Source organism: Odocoileus virginianus, chromosome 21, assembly GCF_023699985.2.
Source record: "Odocoileus virginianus isolate 20LAN1187 ecotype Illinois chromosome 21, Ovbor_1.2, whole genome shotgun sequence".
Lineage (NCBI taxonomy): Eukaryota > Metazoa > Chordata > Mammalia > Artiodactyla > Cervidae > Odocoileus > Odocoileus virginianus.
In genome coordinates this window covers 520023-544048 of record NC_069694.1, presented here as the reverse complement: position 1 = coordinate 544048, position 24026 = coordinate 520023, and the positions used below count along the sequence as shown (strand labels likewise).

General features: G+C 45.8%; 1 protein-coding gene across 1 annotated transcript in view; it reads left to right on the top strand.

Annotated features, from left to right (window-relative positions):
- ATP10D (ATPase phospholipid transporting 10D (putative)) overlaps positions 1-24026 on the top strand; it is a 125869-nt gene that overhangs the window by 90396 nt on the left and 11447 nt on the right. Inside the window, 6 exon segments of the mRNA XM_020890259.2 lie at positions 440-624; positions 5380-5689; positions 8485-8561; positions 9919-10044; positions 18162-18362; positions 23191-23271. Of these exon segments, the coding sequence (XP_020745918.2) occupies positions 440-624; positions 5380-5689; positions 8485-8561; positions 9919-10044; positions 18162-18362; positions 23191-23271 (980 nt within the window).

Genomic DNA, 24026 nt, shown 5'->3' with positions numbered 1-24026 from the left:
CAGTTGTTTTAGAAAAGGGAATTATGGACTCTTAATATGAAAGAGCATTAAAAATAGATATTGGGGGTTACTGACCAGAACGTTCTTTAAAAGCCTGTCTTTACCCTTGGGAGTATCATAGAATTATAAAATTGGGGAGTAACTTTATATAAGTAACTGAATGAAATCCCCTCAATCTCCCTAGAAGAAAGCGAGCCAGAAGGAGAGCAAGTGAGTTTGATAAACTCATTGATTGCTAAGGCTTTCCTCTCCCAATATTACTTTTTTGAATATGATTTTGGTCTGAGGGGTCATTTCATTTGGACCCCTCGAAGCTACTGGAGTGGTTTGCATAGTTTAGGACAGGATCAGCTAACAGATAGGGTTCCATTATAGTTTAGGCGAGCTTCAGCTGGCTTTTGCTTCTTACAAGCCCTACTGAACTCCGGTTATTTTTTAGGTGCTACTGGCATTGAAGATCGTCTGCAAGAGGGGGTCCCTGAGGCTATAGAAGCCCTTCACAAAGCTGGAATCAAGATCTGGATGCTGACAGGGGACAAACAGGAGACAGCTGTCAATATTGCTTATGCGTGCAAACTACTGGAGCCGAATGACAAGCTCTTTATCCTCAATACTGAAAGTAAAGTATGTACCCTGAGATTAGCCCAGTCTCTTTTTTTTCCAAAGCCAGTGGAATACCTGTGATTTCATGACTGTTAGGAGAATGAAAAACCAAGACCCTTTAGCTCCTGGATAATTAGTTCTGCTGCCCAACAGTGGGACTTCCCTGGTGGCTCAGTCGGTAAAGAACTGGGCCTGCAATGCAGGAGACCCAGGTCCGATCCCTGGGTCAGGAAGACCCCCTGGAGAAGGAAATGGCAACCCACTCCAGTATTCTTGCTGGAGAGTCCCATGGACAGAGGAGCCTGGCGGGCTACAGTCCTTTTGGTCAGAGGATTGGACATGGCTTAGTGACCGTGCTTTACTGCTATCCAGCAATGTAGCTTGTTTAGTTATCTTAAAGGCTTGGAAAATATAATGATTCAAAGGAAAAAATTTCCCTTAAAAGAATTTCCAATGTATTTGCTTCTCCCTTACCCCATTTTGAATTATCACTGAGTTGACCAGATTTAGCCCTTGATGCGGAGAAGGCAATGGCACCCCACTCCAGTACTCTTGCCTGGAAAATCCCATGGACGGAGGAGCCTGGTGGGCTGCTCCCACCAGGAGCAGAGTCTGCTAAGAGTCGGACACGACTGAGCGACTTCACTTTCCCTTTTCACTTTCATGCACTGGAGAAGGAAATGGCAACCCACTCCAGTGTTCTTGCCTGGAGAATCCCAGGGATGGGGGGGCATGGTGGGCTGACGTCTCTGGGGTCGCACAGAGTCGGACTTGACTGAAGTGACTTAGCAGCAGCCCATGATGACAAAATATGTCAAGCTGTGAGGCAGGCATCTGCCTGCCTTTCAAGCTGAGGGGAAGTGATTTCTGGTGTAATGGTGTGAATATTTTCCTGATAATTTTAAAATTAGGCTCAGAGGATAATCTTGCCCTCTAGTGGCAAATCTTAGATAGTGCACCTGAGAATATCAAAAGTTGAAAAAACTCGAAAAGTTTTTTCTTCTCCTTTTTTAAGGAGAAGGAATTTAAAGGGTTTGGATTCAGCCTATATTTTCCAATGCCCTCTTCCCTCCAGCCCTGTCACTAATCTCTAACACAAACAATCTAATTAAACAGGCATTCTATTGATTCTTAATACAACGATACTAAGATCTGTGCGTTTTGTATAATTTGCTTGGAAGACCTTCCTCCTCCCTTCCTAAGCTGTCAGACTCTATCAGTCACTTCCGTTTTGTCATACGACCTGCCTCTCAGACATTCTCTGGGACTTGTCACCCGGGTCATGTCCTGGGTCTTGGCCACAGGCTGCCATGTTTGCTTAGCCATGTTTTTATGGTCAGTCGTCAGTCAGTACCCAACTAGATGGTACACTTTGAGGGAAGAGAATTTTCCTTAATACAGACTTGGTTCTCCTTGGCAGTGGATAGTGGCCCAGTAACCCATAAGCAAAAGTAGTAGCCAGATCCCACTATCAGCTAGGGAGTTAGCCCCAGAAAATGCCTGGTCATTTTAGTCACTAAAATGGATGTGCCCTTAAGTCTAGTAAGACCTGGATTCAAATGCTTAGCCTGCCAGTGACCAGGTATGTGACCTTTGGGAGTTAACCCCCTGAGTCATTTTCCTTACCAGTAATGTGAGAGTAATGCCTGTTTCATAGCATTGTTGTATGTATTAAATGGGAAAATATAAAGTGTTTAATATGCCCCTGGCAGATGTGAGGGCTCCCCTAGCGCTTCAGTGGTAAAGGATCCGCCTGCCACTGTGGGAGACGGGAGTTTGATCCCTGGGTTGGGAAGATCCCCCAGAAAAGAAAATGGCACCCCATGCCAGTGTTCTTGCTGGGAAATCACCTGGACAGACGGGTCTGGCAGGCTGCAGTCCATAGGGCTGCGAAAGAGTCGGACATGACTTGGCAACTAAACAGCACGCCACAGGTTAATAGACATCTTGATTTTCACTGACTGCAGAGTATGTTACCTTCCAAATGTACCATTTTAACTTAACCAAACTCTAGAGGGTTTTTAAAGATGATTTTTTACTATTACATTTTGAGCCTCTAATGAGCATATTTGGTTCATTGGGGACATTTGAGGTGTATGGGATCAGGTCTGTACCCATGGGAAAGCTTGCCAGGTACTCCATTAGAAGGTGAGGCTCTTGTTTATTGTTTACGTGGCTGTTAAGTCTTTGTTGTATCCATGTGTGCCTGCATATCCATACCTACTTTTCATCGGTTTTATTGTGGGTTGAGAAATACTTGATAAAACAGCGTTTGAAATAAGAGAAAGTAGCCCCTGAGCAAGGCCTCCCCTGAGCGGCGGCCTCCCCTGAGCGGCGGCCTCCCCTGGGCGGGGCCCTCCCCTGAGCGAGGCCTCCCCTGAGCGGCGGCCTCCTCTGAGCGGGACCTCCCCTGAGCGAGGCCCCTTTGAGCGGCGGCCTCCCCTGATCGGGGCCTCCCCTGAGCGGGGGCCTCCCCTGAGCGAGGCCCCTTTGAGCGGCGGCCTCCCCTGAGCGGGGCCTCCCCTGAGCGGGGGCCTCCCCTGAGCGAGGCCTCCCCTGAGCGGGGGCCTCCCCTGAGCGGGCCCCCCCCCCCTGAGCGAGGCCTCCCCTGAGCGGCGGCCTCCCCTGAGCGGGGACCTCCCCTGAGCTAGGCCTCCCCTGAGCGAGGCCTCCCCTGAGCGAGGCCTCCCCTGAGCGAGGCCTCCCCTGGGCGGCGGCCTCCCCCGAGCGGCGGCCTCCCCTGAGCGGGACCTCCCCTGAGCGAGGCCCCTTTGAGCGGCGGCCTCCCCTGAGCGGGCCCCCCCCCCTGAGCGGCGGCCTCCCCTGAGCGGGGCCTCCCCTGAGCGAGGCCCCTTTGAGCGGCGGCCTCCCCTGAGCGGGGCCTCCCCTGAGCGGGACCTCCCCTGAGCGAGGCCCCTTTGAGCGGCGGCCTCCCCTGAGCGGGGCCTCCCCTGAGCGGCGGCCTCCCCTGAGCGAGGCCTCCCCTGAGCGGCGGCCTCCCCTGAGCGGCGGCCTCCCCTGAGCGAGGCCTCCCCTGAGCGGGGGCCTCCCCTGAGCGAGGCCTCCCCTGAGCGAGGCCTCCCCTGAGCGAGGCCTCCCCTGAGCGGCGGCCTCCCCTGAGCGAGGCCTCCCCTGAGCGAGGCCTCCCCTGAGCGAGGCCTCCCCTGAGCGGCGGCCTCCCCTGAGCGGCGGCCTCCCCTGAGCGGGGGCCTCCCCTGAGCGAGGCCTCCCCTGAGCGGGGGCCTCCCCTGAGCGGGCCCCCCCCCCCTGAGCGGGGCCCCCCCTGAGCGGGGGCCTCCCCTGAGCGGGCCCCCCCCCCCTGAGCGAGGCCTCCCCTGAGCGGGGACCTCCCCTGAGCGGGGGCCTCCCCTGAGCGAGGCCTCCCCTGAGCGGGCCCCCCCCCTGAGCGAGGCCTCCCCTGAGCGGCAGCCTCCCCTGAGCGAGGCCTCCCCTGAGCGGGCCCCCCCACTGAGCGAGGCCTCCCCTGAGCGGCGGCCTCCCCTGAGCGGCGGCCTCCCCTGAGCGAGGCCTCCCCTGAGCGGGGACCTCCCCTGAGCGGCGGCCTCCCCTGAGCGGGGCCTCCCCTGAGCGAGGCCTCCCCTGAGCGGGGACCTCCCCTGAGCGGCGGCCTCCCCTGAGCGAGGCCTCCCCTGAGCGGGCCCCCCCCCCCGAGCGAGGCCTCCCCTGAGCGGGCCCCCCCCACCCCTGAGCGAGGCCTCCCCTGAGCGGCGGCCTCCCCTGAGCGAGGCCTCCCCTGAGCGGGGACCTCCCCTGAGCGGCGGCCTCCCCTGAGCGAGGCCTCCCCTGAGCGGGCCCCCCCCCTGAGCGAGGCCTCCCCTGAGCGGGGACCTCCCCTGAGCGGCGGCCTCCCCTGAGCGGGGCCTCCCCTGAGCGGCGGCCTCCCCTGAGCGGGGGCCTCCCCTGAGCGGGGCCTCCCCTGGGCGGGGGCCTCCCCTTGTTTTGAGTAGAATTCATTAATGAATATTTATTGAGTGACTAACTTGGTCCTCTTTTAGGCATTATAGTGGTTTCAAAAGTAAATTGAAAGTTCTATCTGTCTTCAGAGAATTTCTAACAAGCCTGGGGTGAGGAAAGTGGAGGGACTGGATGCAAACCAACCGCAATGAGCCCGCTGAGAACAGGACGGGAATGTTAGGCTGAGGGTGGGGACTTCCTGGTCATTGATTTGTCCCCAGCACCTAGGATTTTTTCAAACATAGGACAGTTTCTCAGTAAATAGTAAGTGAATAAGTGAATAAATGTGTTGAATCAAAAAGAAGGGAAAAAAATACTGTTTTAAATTGTGAGTATTGTGCTTTACACTAGGAACTTTGCGTGTATTATTTCACTTATTTTACCACAACGACTTTTTAATGTAGACATTTGTATTTTTCAGATTAGAAAGTTGAGGTTGAGAGAGGTTATATAATTTACCTAAAGCCAAGCATATAGAAAATGAAAGAATGAGACCAGAGCGCACTTGAGATTTATAGTTTGAAAAGTAAACTGCACAAATATTTGTAAACTGCACAAATAAATCTTACACCTATTTCTCTGTTGTATAGTTGGAAGTGAGATGTTCCTCTTCTATTTATCCCCTTCCCACATACACACAAAAGTCTCTGCGGAAGAGCTGTGAGATCTTCAGAAGGAACCTATTATTCCCTCCCCAAGGTTGCCTGGATGCAGCAAATGTTAAAGAATAGCAGTGATAAATTTAGCTGAAAGCAGCCAGCAAGGGAGCCCCGGGGCTAAATCTGTGCCTCTTGTTTCAAGAATGCCTGTGAGATGCTGATGGATACAATTTTGGAAGAACTTCAGAAGAACCCAGCTTCTCCAGAGCAAGCATCATTGAGTGCCAGCTTACACCAGCCTCCTCCCACCCTGCAGGGCTCAGGGCTTCGGGCTGCACTCGTTATCACAGGGAAGACCCTGGAGTTCGCCCTGCAAGAGAGTCTGCAGAAGCAGTTCCTGGAGCTGACTGCTTGCTGCCAAGCTGTGGTCTGCTGCCGAGCCACGCCTCTGCAGAAGAGCGAGGTGGTGAAACTGGTGCGCAGCCGCCTCCGGGTGATGACCCTGGCCATCGGTGAGTGGAGGTGGAACCCAGCCCCATGCCTCTTCCTTCCACTTCACACCAGCGGCTGATTCTTCTGTTTGTCCATTCTTCCGTACGTTCCTTTGCCCTTCTGTGGGTCTGTCCTTCTCCTCCCTTCTTTCTCTCCATCCCCGACTCCCTCCCGTTTGCCCTCCATCACCTATTTAGCCCCCTATTATGAATCAGGTGGTGGAGATGTGACTTAGAAAACAGCATAATAGGAGTCTGTGTTACATATCAGATCCCCAGATCACCTGGGTTGGGAGGATCATGTAGTTAAACATAGACTTGATAAGTCCCTGAGTTCTACCTTCAAGAAAGTTAAATTCAGGAAAATTAACAATTCGTTTATTTATTCATTCAACAACTGTTTATTGAGTGCCTTCTATGTACCAGACATTTTCCTAGGCAGTGGAGAAAGATGAGTGTACAAAACCGACAAAGTACTTTTTCTTAAGGAGCTTACATCTAGGAGGAGGGCAATGCAGTAAAAAGTGAAGCAAAACAAAAAGGTATAAAGATTTAAGATGTCAGATAGTGACAAGTGCTATTGAAAAAGTTAAAGCAAAGTCAAGAGATGAAGAGCATTGGGGGAGGGGGAAGGGGTTGCTGTTTTAAATAGGTTTTTCAGAGAGTCTTACTGATGAGGTGGTGTGAGCAGAGACTTGAAGGAGATGATAACGCAGCCATAGGAGATCTGGGGGGAATTTCTGGCAAAGAAGATGGTGAAATGTCAGGACGTGGGCCATGTGCAGTGTGTCAAACCCAAAGCAAGCTGAGCAAAAGGAAGAGTCTTCTGCAGGTTGAAGAAGGGCAGAAACGTGGCAGGCCGCCAGGTCAGGGAAAGTCTTGGAGGCCGTTAGGAACTTCGGCTTTTATCTGCAGAGATAGGGAGCCACAGGAGGACTTTGGGCAAGGAGGGACGTGAGCTGCCTTAAGTTGGGAAGGGTCACACTTGCTGTGTTGGGAGTAACCGCTGGGTCACAAGGACGTAAGGAAGGCCAGTCGCGCAGCTATTGAACTAATTCAGGGAGAAGATGACTGTGGCTCAGGCCCGAGTGGGAGCAGAGGAGGTGGGGGGATGTGATCAGATAACGGACGTGGTTTGAAGAAAGAGCTGGTGGAATTTGCTGATGGGTTGGATATGTTGAAGAGCAGTAGGCATCAAGGGGGGAGGTCACGGTTTATCTCTAAGAATATGAAGGACGGAGCATCCATTTACTGAGATGGAGTCGGGGAAGCAGGGATTGGGTCTTACACACATTGAGTTTGAGAAATCCATTAGATGTCAGCAGTGATGGTAGGTAGGCAGCTGGAGATAAAGTCTGAGATTTAGCAGTAAATTTGGGAATTGTAAGTCTAGTGATGATGTTTAAAGCCTTGATATTAGATAAGATCACCAAAAATGAATAAAAGTGGAGAAGAGAAACAGGGTGAGATTAAATTCTATGCCACACCAATTCCAGACATTCACACAATGAGGACTCAGTCTCCCTTATTTCAGTTTCAGGTAGCCTCTCCCCTCAGGATGCTGTTCTAGCCACTGAAAATTCCCACTTTTATATCTCATCCTGTTAGCAGCCTGAGAGAAATGATAGCACATGTTTTCAAGCTGCTGGAATAAAGTATCAGGATTAGGGTGGAATTCTGTTCAACTGTCCCATTGAAAGAACATATAAATGAGTGAATTGTTCAAGGCCCTGGATCCATATGTTCCTAAGGCTGGAGCCCTGGACAATTATATCAGTTAAGTTGAATCATGTACGCATCTCTGAACCAATCACTGAGGCCAGGGAACAGATGATACTAATCCCCCAGGCTTGATTGAGTCGCCCATCCCAAATCTGGAGATTTGGGTTCATCCTAACAAAACACATGGACTCAGAGTCCCAAGGAAAAGGTAGGATACTTCATTAGAAAACAAGTAAAGTTTGTTGGGCAGTTGGGAACAACCAGTGTTCATTACCAGTGAGAATGTAATAAGTCCTTTTAAGAAGCTTCCCCTGTGTTGAGACAAGGAAATCTATAGCAGCCATAATACCATGTGACAGGTTTGCTAGAGACACACTCAGTGGTACTCGAAACCTAAGGAAGGGACATCATATCTAAAAGAAAGATGACGACTTCCCTGGGGGTCCAGTGGCTAAGAGTCCGCCTGCCAATGCAGGAGGCGCGAGTCCAGTGCCTGGCTCAGGAGGATCCCACGTGCTGGGGGCAGCTGAGCCGGGTGCTGGGGCCCGTGCTCGCTGGGCCTGTCCTCCGCAGCAGGAGCAGCCCGTAGCTAGAGAGCAGCCCTTGCTCGCTGCAACTAGCGAGAGCCCACACACAGCAACAGAGACCCCGCATGGCCAGAAGGAAACAAATGAATAAGTTTTGCTTAAAAGTAAACGGAATATGAGAAGGCTTTCCCAGAGGAAGTGATATCTAAGCTGAGAGAGCAATTAAAATCCAGCGAGGTGGGGCGGGGGTGAGGAGGGCAGTGTCAGAGGAACAGAGAGACAGAAGGTGCAGGGCCAGAAGCAGCAGTGTATCTGGAAAACTGGAAGGAGGGTGAGTGACGTAGACAACGGGAGGCTGGGCCTGGTAGAGGGTTTTCAATAGTACTAATTTGGAATTCTCATGGCAATAGGATGCCACCTGAATTCCTGCTTAGCCAGCTTCCAGGCAGCTTGGAGACATGGGATAAACCTTGAAGGATTAGTTGTTTGCTTGGGAGGCTGATACTGGTTTGCAGTTCGCATCTTTTCTTTGCTCCTCATCTGCTTGTCCTCTCCTGTCTCACAAAGGTGACGGTGCCAATGATGTCAGCATGATTCAGGTGGCAGACGTTGGCATTGGTATCTCTGGGCAAGAAGGCATGCAGGTGAGTAGATGTTGTACACCCAAATACCATAAACTTGACCTTCTCAGCCAAAGGCAGCCTTCTCCACAGGCGTATCTCTGTGGCAGAGTGAGGCTCTCTGCCGCTAGCTCAGGAGTGAGTGACAGGGCATTTATCCGTTCATTCGTTCAGGGATTCTTTACTAGGTGAGTATTATGGTATTTTCCTGGGTAATTTTAACTTACTTGTTCAGTTTTAAAAATATAACTTATCTAAATCATAAGAACATACGTTTCATCTCGCAATAGCTATGACTTGACACTGAGAGCTACTAAAGGTTTGAATAAAAGACCTAAAGATCCTAAAGAGAGGGAGAAGCGGAGAGAAGATAGGAGAGAATGAGGGAAGTGTGATTCCCAGTTTTTATGTGTGTGTGTGTGTGCGTTGGATAGTGTTGTAGGCGCAAAATTCAGGAAGAGGCTTGGACAAAAGACTGCTTGTCATGATTGGAACAAGTGCTGTCAAAAGAAAGTGGGATGTGAAGTTTAGGGTTTCCTGAGAATTGTAAATTATGATGTCTTTACAAAACATGAGAAATTCAAATACCTCCTTTGCCTGCCACGTTATTAATAGTCATGTGAAGTCATAACTGTATACTTTTATATTCTCTTCGTTGAGGAGAAGCAAATGCTCCCTAAGAATTCTTTCTAAGGGAGCCGCTTTCCAGGGAAAGCACACTTGCTGAAATTGCATCATGAATAGTAGACCAGAGAGAACTCTTGTTTCCTTGGATCATATTGGAAAGCTGAGTGGTAACTCCAGGCAACCCATTAAGGCTCTCTATGCATGGGTTTTTGCTTGTTTGGAGAGGGCTTTTTTTGCAGGGGGATGGGGCGGTCTGCATGTAAGGCTTAAACTACATATTTAAAAAAATTTTTATTTGAGTATAACTGACTTACTATGTTATGTTAGTTTCATTTGTACAGCAAAATGAATCAATTATACATATACCGAACTGCTTTTAGATTCTTTTGCCACATAGGCTATTACAGAGTATTTAGCAGAGTTCCCTGTGCTGGGCAATAGATCCTTATTAGTTACCTGTTTTATATATAGTATACATGTCAAGCCCTATCTCCCAGTTTACCCCTGTCCCCTTACACCCTGGTAACCATAAATTTGTTTTCTACATCTGTGACTTTGTTTCTCTTTTGTGAATAAGTTCATTTGTACTCTTTTTTTTTTTTTAAGATTCCCACATATGTTTGATATTTGTCTCTGTGATTTACTGCATTTAAACCACATTTTGACCAGTCTGAGCCTGCTGGAGGTCTGCCTGCCATGCTGTCTGTTCCAACATGTTTTGCTCAGGGTGACATTGTCTCTGTCGTCTCTACAGGCTGTGATGGCCAGTGACTTTGCTGTTTCTCAGTTTAGACATCTCAGCAAGCTCCTCCTTGTCCATGGGCACTGGTGTTATACCCGTCTTTCCAACATGATTCTCTATTTTTTCTACAAGAACGTGGTATGTAGCTCCAGAGAATTCATCCTTTTCCCTGTGACCCTTCCTCTCCTGCTGGTGTAAGGGGTGAAGAGGGAGGGCCCAACGTTAAGCTTGCTTTGCTTATTGATGTTTGGGAAGCAGCCAGGATGACTCCTGCTGTCTTACTGGGAATAACCTGCTATGTTTCAGCAGCTGACAGCAAATTGCTAGGCTTGTCCATCTGCTAGCATTTTCTATCCCCTATGCATTTAAATTCAATTAAACCCTGTCTGATTCATTTAGAATCCAGTTTTTGACCTTCTGTAAAATGATTGTGACAAGTAGAATTATGAAATGTTTAATGCTGTCTGTCAGTAGAGGATGCAAAGGTTTGCTTCCATTTTACAGGAGATTAAAAAAAAAAATCTCCTGTCTCTAATGGATGTCCCATGTGGTATACTGAAGATGCAGATACAAATGAAATCCTAGGATAGTGCCTTAGCCTATAGAGCTGGCTAGTACCACTAGATAAAGAATTCTATGGCAAGCCTATAAAATGTGTTTGTACTTGATAACTGTAATTCTGAAAAGGGCAGAGTTTGATTAGTAAGCATCTTGGCTTTTAATCTTCAACTTATCGTTTAAATTTCAGTTTCCTCTTTTATAAACCCATGTTGTCCTTAGGTTGCTTCACCTAAATCCCTTCTTAGTGGGATGATTAGGTAAATATGTCATGATTTTCAATGAAATTTATTCTTGGTCTTTTGAGTCCATATGTAGCAAGTTGGTAGTAAACAAAAATTTACATCAATACTGAAATACCATTTTTAGGGAAAAGATGACTTAGGGTCATTTTTAGATCTGTGCACGTGTGTGTCTGTCTATCAGCAGCAGGAACATTTTTTTTCTTCTAGCACATTGAACTTTTCAGGAAGCTCTCAGTACTTTACTGTTATAATCAACACACTTAGTCACCAGAGCACATCATGCACAATGCCGGACTGGATGAAGCACAAGTGGAACCCAGATTGCTGGCAGAAATATCAATAACCTCAGATATGCAGATGGCACCACCCTTATGGCAGAAAGTGAAGAAGAACTAAAGAGCCTCTTGATGAAACTGAGAGAGAGTCAAAAAGTTGACTTAAAGCTCACCATTCAGAAAACTAAGATCATGGCATCCAGTCCCATCACTTCATGGCAAATAGATGGGGAAACAGTGGACACAGTGACAGACTATTTTCTTGGGCTGCAAAATCACTGCAGACGGTGATTGCAGCCATGAAATTAAAAAGACACTTGCTGCTTGGAAGGAAAGCTATGACCAAACTAGATAGCATATTAAAAAGCAGAGACATTACTTTACCAACAAAGGTCCATCTAGTCAGCTATGGCTTTTCCAGTAGTTGTGTATGGATGTGAGAGTTGGACTATAAAGAAAGTTGAGCACTGAAGAATTGATGCTTTTGAACTGTGGTGTTGGAGAAGACTCTTGAGAGTCCCTTGTACTGCAAGAAGATCCAACCAGTCCATCCTAAAGGAGATCAGTCCTGAATATTCATTGGAAGGACTGATGCTGAAGCTGAAACTCCAGTAATTCAGCCATCTGATGCAAAGAGCTGACTCATTTGAAAAGACTCTGATGCTGGGAAATATTTAATGCAGGAGGAGAAGGGGACACCTGAAGATAAGATGGTTGGATGGCATCGCCAACTCGATGGACATGAGTTTGAGCAAACTCTGGGAGCTGGTGATGGACAGGGAAGCCTGGTGTGCTGCAGTCCATGGGGTCACAGAGTCAGACATGACTGAGCGACTGAACTGAGCTGAACACTTAGTCAAAGTTTTAATAAAAAACTTTACAAAAATATTTGAAATGTATAATGTCTCTGCCTGAGTGTTGACTCTGGGTTAGGCTGTGATCTGTAATGTAAAATTCCAGGACTTAGTGGTCTGTGACTTAAAGAAAGCAGCCCCTCTCCTAGGCTTCATTTTCATATCTTTGCATTTTTCTACTTCTATTAATATTATAATGCCCTGGTGGTTCAGTGGTGAAAAATCCACCTGCAATGTAGGAGACACAAGTTTGATCCCTGGGTCAGTAAGATCCCCTGAAGAAGGAAATGGGAAGCCCACTCCAGTATTCTTGCCAGGATAATCCCAGAGGAGGAAGGGCCTGGTAGGTTACACTCCAGGGTTAACAAAGAGTCAGACACAACTTGGCAACTAAACAAACAGCAACAGTTATGATGTAGCCCACTTCACCACTCCCTCCTTTTAACTCCATATTTCTAGCTAATATTAGAAAGGGATGCCACTTGCTCTTGGAGAGAGAGAATGTTTATTTGTAGAAAGTGCATTACCCAGGAACAGGGACCCCACGGTCTTTCAGCTCTGTAAACCTTGATGGCTGTTCACACTGAAATCCTCCCAACTTGTTTCTGCTTCTTTCTTGCCTAGCCGAACAGGGAATGGTTTGTAAACTATGGAGAATAGGGCCAGTATCAGAAGCCATTTGAGCAGCTTAGCTTTCTGAGACTGTGGTTTTTTCATCTTGAACCAATTTTGAGATAGTAATAAAGGCTATGGATTCAGTCCCCAATTGGCACCCCAAACTGCACATACCCTAAACTGCTATGTTTTCAGGAGCAAGGCCTGATAAATATCCATGGACCCTAGGCTAAGAAACTATGTTCTAAGGATTGTGGCCCCCATCCTATAGTGTTCCAGGGTATCTATGGTGCCAATAATAATATCTTAATTAATTAATGTTAATTAAAAGGCACTTTATTCTTGCTTGAGAACCCCAAGAACATATGAAAAGGCCAGTAAAAGATGAACTCCCCAGGTTGGTAGGTGCCCAGTATGCTATTGGAGATCAGTGGAGAAATAACTCCAGAAAGAATGAAGGGATGGAGTGAAAGCAAAAACAACACCCAGTTGAGGATGTGACTGGTGATAGAAGCAAGGTTCGATGCTGTAAAGAGCAATATTGCATAGGAACCTGGAATGTTAGGTCCATGAAATCAAGACAAACTGGAAGTGGTCAAACAGGAGATGACAGGAGTGAACATTGACATTCTAGGAGTCAGTGAACTAAAATGGACTGGAATGGGTGAATTTAACTCAGATGACCGTTATATCTACTACTGTGGGCAGGCATCCCTTAGAAGAAATGGAGTAGTCATCATAGTCAACAAAAGAGTCTGAAATGCAGTACTTGGATGCAATCTCAAAATCAACAGAATGATCTCTGTTTGTTTCCAAGGCAAACCATTCAGTATCACGGTAATCCAAATCTATGCCCAGACCAGTAACACTGAAGAAGCTGAAGTTGAATAGTTCTATGAAGACCAATAAACCCTTTTAGAATACCCCAAAAAGATGTCCTTTTCACTAAAGGGGACTGGAATGTAAAAGTAGGAAGTCAAGAAGCACCTGAAGTAGCAGGCAGATTTGGCCTTGGAGCACAGAGTGAAGTGCAGGGCAAAGGCTCATAGAGTTTTGCCAAGAGAACCCAATGGTCATGGCAAACACCCTCTTCCAACAACACAACAGAAGACTCTACACATGGACATCACCAGACAGCCAACACCGCAATCAGATTGATTATGTTCTTTGCAGCCAAAGATGAAGAAGCGCTATTCAGTTCAGTTCAGTCGCTCAAACGTGTCCAATCTTTGCGCCCCCATGAACCACAGCATGCCAGGGCTCCCTGTCCATCACCAACTGCCAGAGTTTACCCAAACCCATGTCCACTGAGTCGGTGATGCCATTCAGCCATCTCATCCTCTGTCGTCCCCTTCTCCTCCTGCCCTCAGTCTTTCCCAGGATCAAGATCTTTTCAACTGAGTCAGCTCTTCACATCAGGTGGCCAAAGTATTGGAGTTTCAGCTTCAGCATCAGTCCTTCCAATGAACACCCAGAACTGATCTACTTTAGGATGGACTGGTTGGATCTCCTTGCAGTCCAAGGGACTCTCAAGCGTCTTCTCCAACACCACACTTCAAAAGCATCAATTCTTCAGCGCTCAGCTTTATTTATAGTCCAAGTCTCACATGCATACATGACCCCTGGAAAACCATAGCCTTGACTAAACAGACCTTTGTTGACAAAGTAATGTCCCTGCTTTTTAATATGCTGTTTAGGTTGGTCATAACTTTCCTTCCAAAGAGTAAGCGTCTTTTAATTTCATGGCTGCAATCACCATCTGCAGTGATTTTGCAGCCCCAAAAAATAAAGTCTGACACTGTTTCGACTGTGTACCCATCTATTTGCCATGAAGTGATGGGACTGGATGCCATGATCTTAGTTTTCTGAATGTTGAGCTTTAAGCCAACTTTTTGACTCTCCTCTTTCACCTTTATCAAGAGGCTCTTTAGTTCTTCTTCACTTTCTGCCATAAGGGTGGTGTCATCTGCATATCTGAGGTTATTGATATTTCTCCCGGCAATCTGGATTCCAGCCTGTGCTTCCTCGAGCCCAGCATTTCTCATGATGTACTCTGCATATAAGTTAAATAATCAGGGTGACAATGTACAGCCTTGACATACTCCTTTTCCTATTTGGAACTAGTCTGTTGTTCCATGTCCCGTTCTAACTGGTGCTTCCTGACCTGCATACAGGTTTCTCAAGAGGCAGGTCAGGTGGTCTGGTATTCCCATCTCTTTCAGAATTTTCCACAGTTTGTTGTGATCCACAGAGTCAAAGGCTTTGGCATAGTCAATAAAGCAGAAATAGATGTTTTTCTGGAACTCCCTTGCTTTTTTGATGATCCAGCAGATGTTGGCAGTTTGATCTCTGGTTCCTCTGCTTTTTCTAAAACCAGCTTGAATGTCTGGAAGTTCACGAGATATAGAGAAGCTCTATACAGCCAGCAAAAATAAGACTGGGAGCTGACTGTGGCTCAGATATTGCCGAATTCAGACTTAAATTCACCTGCCTCGAGAAATCTGTATACAGGTCAGGAAGCAACAGTTAGAACTGGACATGGAACAACAGACTGATTCCAAATAGGAAAAGGAGTACGTCAAGGCTGTATATTGTCACCCTGCTTATTTAACTTATATGCAGAGTACATCATGAGAAACGCTGGGCTGGAAGAAGCACAAGCTGGAATCAAGATTGCCGGGAGAAATAGCAATTACCTCACATATGCAGATGACTCCACCCTTATGGGGTGGGGAAAACCACTAGACCATTCAGGTATGACCTAAATCAAATCCCTTATGATTATACAGTGGAAGGGAGAAATCGATTTAAGGGACTAGATCTTTTAAACAGAGTGCCTGATGAACTATGGACGGAGGTTTGTGACATGTACAGGAGACAGGGAGCAAGACCATCCCCAAGAAAAAGAAATGCAAAAAAGCAAAATGGCTTTCTGAGGAGACCTTACAAATAGCTGTGAAAAGAAGAGACGCGAAAAGCAAAGGAGAAAAGGAAAGATATAACCATTTGAATGCAGAGTTCCAAAGATTAGCAAGGAGAGATCAGAAAGCCTTACTCAGTGATCAATGCAAAGAAATAGAGGAAAACAGAATGGGAAAGACTAGAGATCTTTTCAAGAAAATTAGAGATACCAAGAGACCATTTCATGCAAAGGTGGGCTCAATAAAGGGCAGAAATGGTATGGACCTAACAGAAGCAGAAGATATTAAGAGGTGGCAAGAATACACAGAAGAACTGTACAAAAAAGGATCTTCACAACCCAGATAATTACGATGGTCTGATCACTCATCTAGAGCCAGACATCCTGGAATGTGAAGTCAAGCGGGCTTTAGGAAACATCATTACGAACGAAGCTAGTGGAGGTGATATTATTCCAGCTGAGCTATTTCACATCCTAAAAGACGATGCTGTGAAAGTGCTTCACTCAATATGTCAGCAAATTTGGAAAACTCAGCAGTGATCACAGGACTGGAAAAGGTCAGTTTTCATTCCAGTCCCAAAGAAAGGCAATGGCAAAGAATGTTCAAACTACTGCACAAATGCACTCATCTCACTTGCTAGTAAAGTAATGCTTAAAATTCTCCAAGCCAGGCTTCAACAATATGTGAACCATGAACTTCCAGATGTTCAAGCTGGATTTAGAAAAGGCAGAGGAACCAGATCAAGTTGCCAACATCCACTGGGTCATCAAAAAAGCAAGAGAGTTCCAGAAAAACATCTGTTTCTGCTTTATTGACTATGCCAAAGCCTTTGACTGTGTGGATCACAATAAACTGTGGAAAATTCTTCAAGAGATGGGAATACCAGACCACCTGACCTGCCTCTTGAGAAACCTGTATGCAGGTCAGGAAGCAACAATTAGAACTGGACATGGAACAACAGACTAGTTCCAAATAGGAAAAGGAGTATGTCAAGGCTGTACATTGTCACCCTGCTTATTTAACTTATATGCAGAGTACATCATGAGAAACACTGGGCTGGAAGAAGCACAAGCTAGAATCAAGATTGCCGGGAGAAATATCAATAACCTCAGATATGCAGATGACACCACCCTTATGGCAGAGAGTGAAGAGGAACTAAAGAGCCTCTTGATAAAGGTGAAAGAGGAGAGTCAAAAAGTTGGCTTAAAGCTCAACATTTCAGAAAACTAAGATCATGGCATCCAGTCCCATCACTTCATGGCAAATAGATGGGGACACAGTGGAAACAGTGTCAGACTTTATTTTTGGGGGCTGCAAAATCACTGCAGATGGTGATTGCAGCCATGAAATTAAAAGACGCTTACTCCTTGGAAGGAAAGTTGTGACCAACCTAAACAGCATATTAAAAAGCAGGGATATTACTTTGCCAACAAAGGTCCGTCTAGGCAAGGCTATGTATTTTCCAAGGGTCATGTATGGATGTGAGACTTGGACTATAAATAAAGCTGAGCACCGAAGAATTGATGCTTTTGAAGTGTGGTGTTGGAGAAGACGCTTGAGAGTCCCTTGGACTGCAAGTAGATCCAACCAGTCCATCCTAAAGGAGATCAGTCCTGGGTGTTCATTGGAAGGACTGATGCTGGCTGAAGCTGAAACTCCAATACTTTGGTCACCTGATGTGAAGAGCTGACTCATTGGAAAAGACCCTGATGCTGGGAAAGATTGAGGGCAGGAGGAGAAGGGGATGACAGAGGATGAGATGGCAGGATGGCATCACCAACTTAATGGACATAGGTTTGGGTGGACTTGGTAGTTGGTGATAGACAGGGAGCCCTGGCGTGCCGAGGTTCATGGGGTCACAAAGAGTCAGACACGACTGAGGGACTGAAGTGGACTCAAAAGTCACTTTATAGTTCATGGGCAGTTTCTAACTTGATCTTGATTTTAAGACCTGATGTGGGATAATTCTCATTTTCCAGATAGATAAACCAAAATTTATAGAGGTTTTTAGGTTATGACCTAAAATCATATAGAAAGTGTCCCCTGGGGCTTGAAAGAAGACCCCCTAAATCTGAGTCGAATGACCTTTCCTGTGTCCTACATTGCTTCAGGGCACAAAGCTTTTGCTATTGCAGACTTAGTGCACATGAGGCAAAGTACTGATACCATGTACAATGTATGTGCTTGGCCTCTAGGATAACCACCTGTCCTGGTTTGCCTGGGTCTGCCCCAGTTTAAGTCATAAGAGTACCATATCCTGAGAAACTCCTGTCTCAAGCAAGCCGGGATGGTTGCCCACCCACTGGCACCATCCCACTTCACCACCAAAAAAATAATCGAGAACTCAGAAAGCAAGTGAATGAACATTTGGCTTCTACCTACCAGCTACCTACCAGCTGCTATCAGCATGGGTCCAGCTTCTCTTTATCTGGAGCTGAAATGTCTCCATTTGAATCCTGGCTCTGCCACTTATTTGCCAGGTAACTTTAGGCAAGTTTCTTAGCCTCCCCATGCCTCACTTTCCTCATCCACGTTGTTACGAAAATTAAATGAATGATTTATAAAGCTCTTAGAACCGTGAGTGCCAGCACCACATAGTAAACTGTATGTGTGTGTGTGTTTTAATAAAACATTTACCAAAATAAAAGGTGTGAGGTCAGCTGTGGTTCTCCATTCTGTCAGCAAAGAAACTGTTCTGGGAGGCTGAGATCACACCGTTCTGATCAGCCCTGGGTGGCATGTGTGGTCATGACTCTCATAGCAGACTTTTTCTCTTTGTGTCCCTAGGCCTATGTGAACCTCCTTTTCTGGTACCAGTTCTTTTGTGGGTTTTCAGGAACGTCCATGACTGACTACTGGGTCTTGATCTTCTTCAACCTCCTTTTCACGTCTGCACCTCCGGTCATTTATGGAGTCCTCGAGAAAGATGTGTCTGCAGAGACCCTCATGCAGCTGCCCGATCTCTACAGGAGTGGCCAGAGGTCAGAGGTGGGTGCTCCAGCAGAAACGTGCACACTGACACGCAGCCGTCGTCACAGCCAGGCATCTTCCAGGGTGCTTGCCTCAAATACTCTGGTGTGTTGAAATGTGTCTGAATCATTTGTGTTTGTTTCCAGAGATCTCTCCTAACACAGCAGACATTAAGTTACTCATTTCTGAAAGAAAACAAATAAAACTATGAAAGACCTCAGGTGCTTCTAAGAAGAAATCCAGTCTTCAGACCTTACAAATAAAATTATCTAGTTATTTCCTAAATCCCCAGCACCTTCTGCTGGGCAGACTACGAATTATTCGCAGTCCCATTTATCTTAGACAAAGCACTTTGAGAGAGGACCTGGTGTTGTTTCCATTCTGAGATGAAGAATCTGAACTTCAAAGGGGCTGAGGAATTTTTCCAGAAATCTCATAGCTTTTTTTTTTTTTTTTAAAGCAGAACTGGGATGGGAACCCTTCTTAGTCTGGTTCTAAAGCCAAAATTAAATTCTTCAGGTTTTACTGTCATGCGAAAGAGTGGTATGATCTTACCGCCTCCCTCTCCCTAAACCCATGTCCACCTTCCACTTAATTAATCTCTCAGTCCTGTCCGCCCACCTCCGATATATCCCTTATATCTGTCCCTTCTCCATCCTTCTCTCTGCCCTCATTACCTCTTACCCATAATATCATAGTCACCAATTAATTGAGCTAGTTGTCTCAAAACTCTTCTCTTTTGTCTAGTTCATCTTTTACAAAATTAATAACTATTTTTGAGATAGCCTTATGAACATTATGTAATGCCTCATATGCCAGGCACATATATATATATATATATATGTGTGTGTGTGTGTGTGTGTGTGTGTGCGCGCGCGCGCGCATTCATTTATGTATGTAAACTGCTTAACATATCTAAATGTAATTCTCAAAATGACCCTTCAGGATAGATGCTTCATTAGCCACTCTGTAGATGAGGGAAGTCAGGCACAGGGGGGTATCTTAAGTAGCCCACCCCATCACCGAGCTCGTGGGTGGTGCAGATGAGCCCCACTTCCCAAGCCTCTGCTGTGTTGCCGAGAGAACACTGATGCTATCTTCAGTCCTTGGGGGCTCCCAACCCCTTTGCTATTTAATGGCCAGAAATCCAAAGTGCCCTCATAAGTGCTTAGGATCACAGCGACTGAGGTGGACCAGCAACCTATAGATACCTATAAATAGACAACGCTGAGGGCTTAGTCTGGGAAGATATTGTAGCCTTAAGAAGAAGCCTATGTTAGTCAGGACTCTTCAGTTTCAGGTGACAGAAAGCCAGCTCAAATTGGCTTGATGAAAAAGGGAAATATATTGGCCCCATAGCTGCAAAATCCAGGACTAATGGTGACATCTATTATTCTTTTTTAAATTTAATTTTTATTTTGTACTGGAGTGCGGTTGACTGACAGTGTTGTGTAAGACACCGTCACCCTTAAATCAGCTGTAAACCTGGAGTGCGGTTGACTGACAGTGCTGTGTAAGACACCGTTACCCTTAAATCAGCTGTAAACGTGCTGGTGTGACTCCTTGACTCAGCTGACAGTGACAGGGTTAGTCGCTCAGTCACGTCCAACTCTCTGCAACCCCGTGGACTGTAGCCCGCCAGGGTCCTCTGCCGTGGGGTTCTCCAGGCAAGAACACTGAAGGGCTTGCCGTTCTCTTCTCTAGTGGATCCTCCCGACCCAGGCATCGAACTCGGGTCTTGTGCGTTGGGATTTGAGTCCCATGCTTTTCCCTGTGTGTACTGCTGTGACTAGAAAGATCGTTTTCTCACCAACCAGGCCTGGGATGTGGGTCTTTCCTGACGACAGAGCTTAACCACATGGACAGGGTTGGGAAGGAAGGTTTCCTCTCAAAGGGCTGGAGAAATGAAAATGAGACCCATGGTAAGAAAGAAATTCATGCATTGGGTTTCACTGGACTCACTATTCTGAAGACACTGACCCAGAACAGCACATGTTAGAATGATGAGTGATGGTTAGCCTGAGTTTGCATTCTGGCTCGGGGGTGTGTGACCTTGGTAAGTTATGTTACTTGCCTGTACTCCAATTTGTTTATTTATGGAGATTATGTGAAGATTAAGTAAGATAATATGTATAAAATTCCAGCCATATTACACTCTCAGTGTTGTTTTTATCCCACCCCTAGACTTAACCAGAAATTTGAGGAAATCCTAAATATAAAATGATGTTTTATTTTTGTCAATCCAACTTTCTTCTGGGTTGAACTGCCTTTCCAGACTGGAGAGTAAGTTAATGTCCTTAGGCTCATGGGTATGGGCTTCCCTGATCGCTCAATTGGTAGAGAATCCACCTGCAATGCAGGAGACCCTGGTTCGATTCCAGGGTCGGGAAGATCAGCTAGAGAAGGGATAGGCTACCCACTCCAGTATTCTTGGGCTTCCCTTGTGGCTCAGCTGGTAAAGAATCCACCTGCAATACGGGAGACCTGTGTTCAGTCCCTGGGTTGGGAAGAGCCCCTGGAGAAGGGAAAGGCTCATGGGGCAGTCAACGCAATAAGAAGTCAGCTTCCAGGGAGGAGGAAATCCTTACAATTCTTCAGTTTCATCCAATTCATTTCGATCAAAGAACCAAATGGGATATTCTAAAAACAGTCCAGTCTGACTTAAGCTTCAAGGTCAGGGGTGCAGGAATGTGTGGCTGATAGTAATGAAGTTGTCCTGCACCCCAGGTCTAAGTTAAATTCCAGGTCTGTTGAGGAAAGAGGGGTAGAAGGGAGACGGTTTACGTTTTTATAGCTGGTGTTTCAGAAGCCCATTTGTACAGCCTGAAGATTGTAATTGGTCTTTACCCTGGAAGAGTTGAGGTCATTGTTTCCTGTTGTTGAGCCCTGCTATCAATTCTGTGCACACATTGTTCTATCGAGCCGGCCAGTTTTGTAATACATGGTGATTGCAGGCAGTGTCCCAGCATGTGGCTATTGATTAAAAGTAATTGATTTCATTGATTTACCTTCCGGAAGAGTTGCCCTTTCTGTGAACTTGGCCTCCAAACAAATTCTGTTTTATGTTTGGGCCATTTCCTGTCTTTGGTGTCATGAAAGATAACTTTCCAGGCTTATAGCATCTCTCTCCTTGAAAGGAGATGGGTCTGGAAGGCCGCAGTGAGAGGTCCCTTCCAAACAGCCGTCATCTATTAGCATCTTTCTTCACCCACACAGTCTTCTGGCTTTAACTTCATGTGGATTTTTGCCTCTCAGTTTCCAGGGATCTCATGAGTTACTCCTTTCAGCCTCTCATTTGTCTTATCCTTGACACTTCCCTACCCCAAAGTCACCCAATTCACATGACTGTGAAGAAAGTGTACTTGTCACCTTTTGGCTCTAGGTGTTCTGAGCAGCCTCCGTTCCCCCAGGAGCATGGAGCTGTATTTCAGCTTATCCCGGCGTTGTTCTATCTTGTGCAGTGACATCTTGGTGGCCCTTTTGACTCTGCTGCATTCTTCTCCACCATTTGGTTGTGCTTGGTTTATGGACACTCGAAGAAAGGCAGGTGGAAGATTCCATCATTCCAGTGAGAAAACTGTGACGGAAGGTGCAGGGAAAGCAGACTGGAAACCATGACTCCTCATCACTTCGATTTTCCCAGAGGACAGAGAGATTGAAAAACAGAAGAAAAAAGATAGTGCCTCAAACTTCTTTTCAGGGCTGGAAGAGTGTATATGGAGATTTCGAACATTTATAAAGCTTTAGAAGACAGATACCCATTTTGAAGAAAATTTCAGCCTCTTTTTTCATTTTAAAGGAAATAAGACTATAAACATGTTAAGAAAAGGAAAAAGTAGCTCAAGGATATGATATGTGTGTTGTTGTCATTTTTGTCTGTGGCAGATGTCACTAATAAACCATAGCCCTCCATCCTTCCTGTCAGGTCTGAATGGAGCCTCAGAATCCTTCTGCACACACAGTATTATTTGTTCAGAATTATCTTCTATTTGAAAACCTGTTTTCAATCGGTTGACTGGTATCTATACTTGATCTTTCTCTTTCTGCAGGCTTTTGGTAGGAAGCAGCTTAGCACATGAAAAGTTAGGTAAGAATAGTTTATTAATCCAAGAAATTATCGTTGGGCACTTGCTGTATGCCAGGCACTGCTTTAATCACTTGAATAAAAGAATCTAGGTCCCGCTTTGTGAAGCTTGCATTCTGTTGAGAGAAACAGGAAATGATTAGGTAAACAAGATGATTTCCGATTGTGATGAAAGACTTCTGAGGATCCCTGGTATTAATAGTAAATGATAAGTGGACATAGCTTTCAGATTGGTCTGAGGTCTCTGCCGCTGCGAGGAGTGACATCTGAGCTAGGATATGAGCAAGGAGGAGCTGGTTGTGTAGGAGGTCTAGCAAGAATTTCTAGCAGAGATAACAGCGCAGGAAAAGCCCTGAGGAAAGAACGGACTCGGCGTATTTGAGAAACAGATGCAGTCTGCGTGTTGGGAGGATGTGGATGATTAGACCAGGCGGGGGTGACCCTGGAGAGCAGGGATTTCAATGAGAAGACGACACAGGACCTCCTAGATCACGCGAAGGGACTAAGATTGGTCCAGTGATAGAAGCAGTACAAGTTGAGGAGTTCCTTCAGGTTTTTTTTTCACCTGTGAACTCATTTTATTCAATTATCATCCCCTTATTTCGCTATTACTTGCAGATCTGACCTGTTCATGAATGAGAGACTGAAGGAACAGAGTTTTCTCTCAGAGAAGCAAAAGCAAGCAGTGGCTGGTGGTGGTCCTTGATTTTGCTTTGACCCTTATTAATCTTTCTCCCTCCCCAATGTCTGTTTTGTTTTCAGGCATACTTGCCCCTCACCTTCTGGATTACACTGCTGGATGCCTTTTATCAAAGCCTGGCCTGCTTCTTTGTGCCTTACTATGTGAGTCCTTGTTAACTCGAAGGGTTTGTTGTTTAATGAATAACTGGTGCCCTTTGTTCTCTGTCACTGGTGTCAGCATTCAGAATAGGTATATGAGGGTAGATTGCTCATGTACTTAAGTTATTAACTGACTAAATATAATGCTTCTCTCAAATATGGTAGGGTAGTGGGTTAAATTTGAAGAGAAGTGCCTAGCTGAATCCTTTTGGTTCTCTTTGTAGCCCTGTACTGCTTGATAATTTTCATCAATGACTTGAATAAAGTTGAAAGCCTGGCTTATAATTAGATGACTCAAAATCAGAGAGGCAAAGTCAGAATATGAAAGCTATTATTAGTCAGTGCCGGACTAATTCTACCAGGATGTCATTCAGAGTATTAAATTTAAGTAGTATCCCCCAAACTTTAAAACAAAAAACAAAAAAACACCTAGTTATGCAGGTAAAAAATGGAAAAATATGACTAAATGAAGAATTAATAAAATTAATTTAAAAAATGTAGACCAACACCAAGCAGCATGATACAGTTGCCCATTCACCCACCTCCCTCCCCAGAAGAAAATGCTAATTTGATCATGGATGGTTAACAAAAGTTCATTAACAAAAAGGGAAAAGGTAATAGTCTTTAAGTTAACAATTATCATTCTTTATTCAAATAAAACTACTTGAATTTTCCTACCTAGAATAATCAAGGTATACTGCATTTCAAGAGGAATATAGGTAAGGCAATCTAAAGTATATTTAGAAAAGAATGACGAA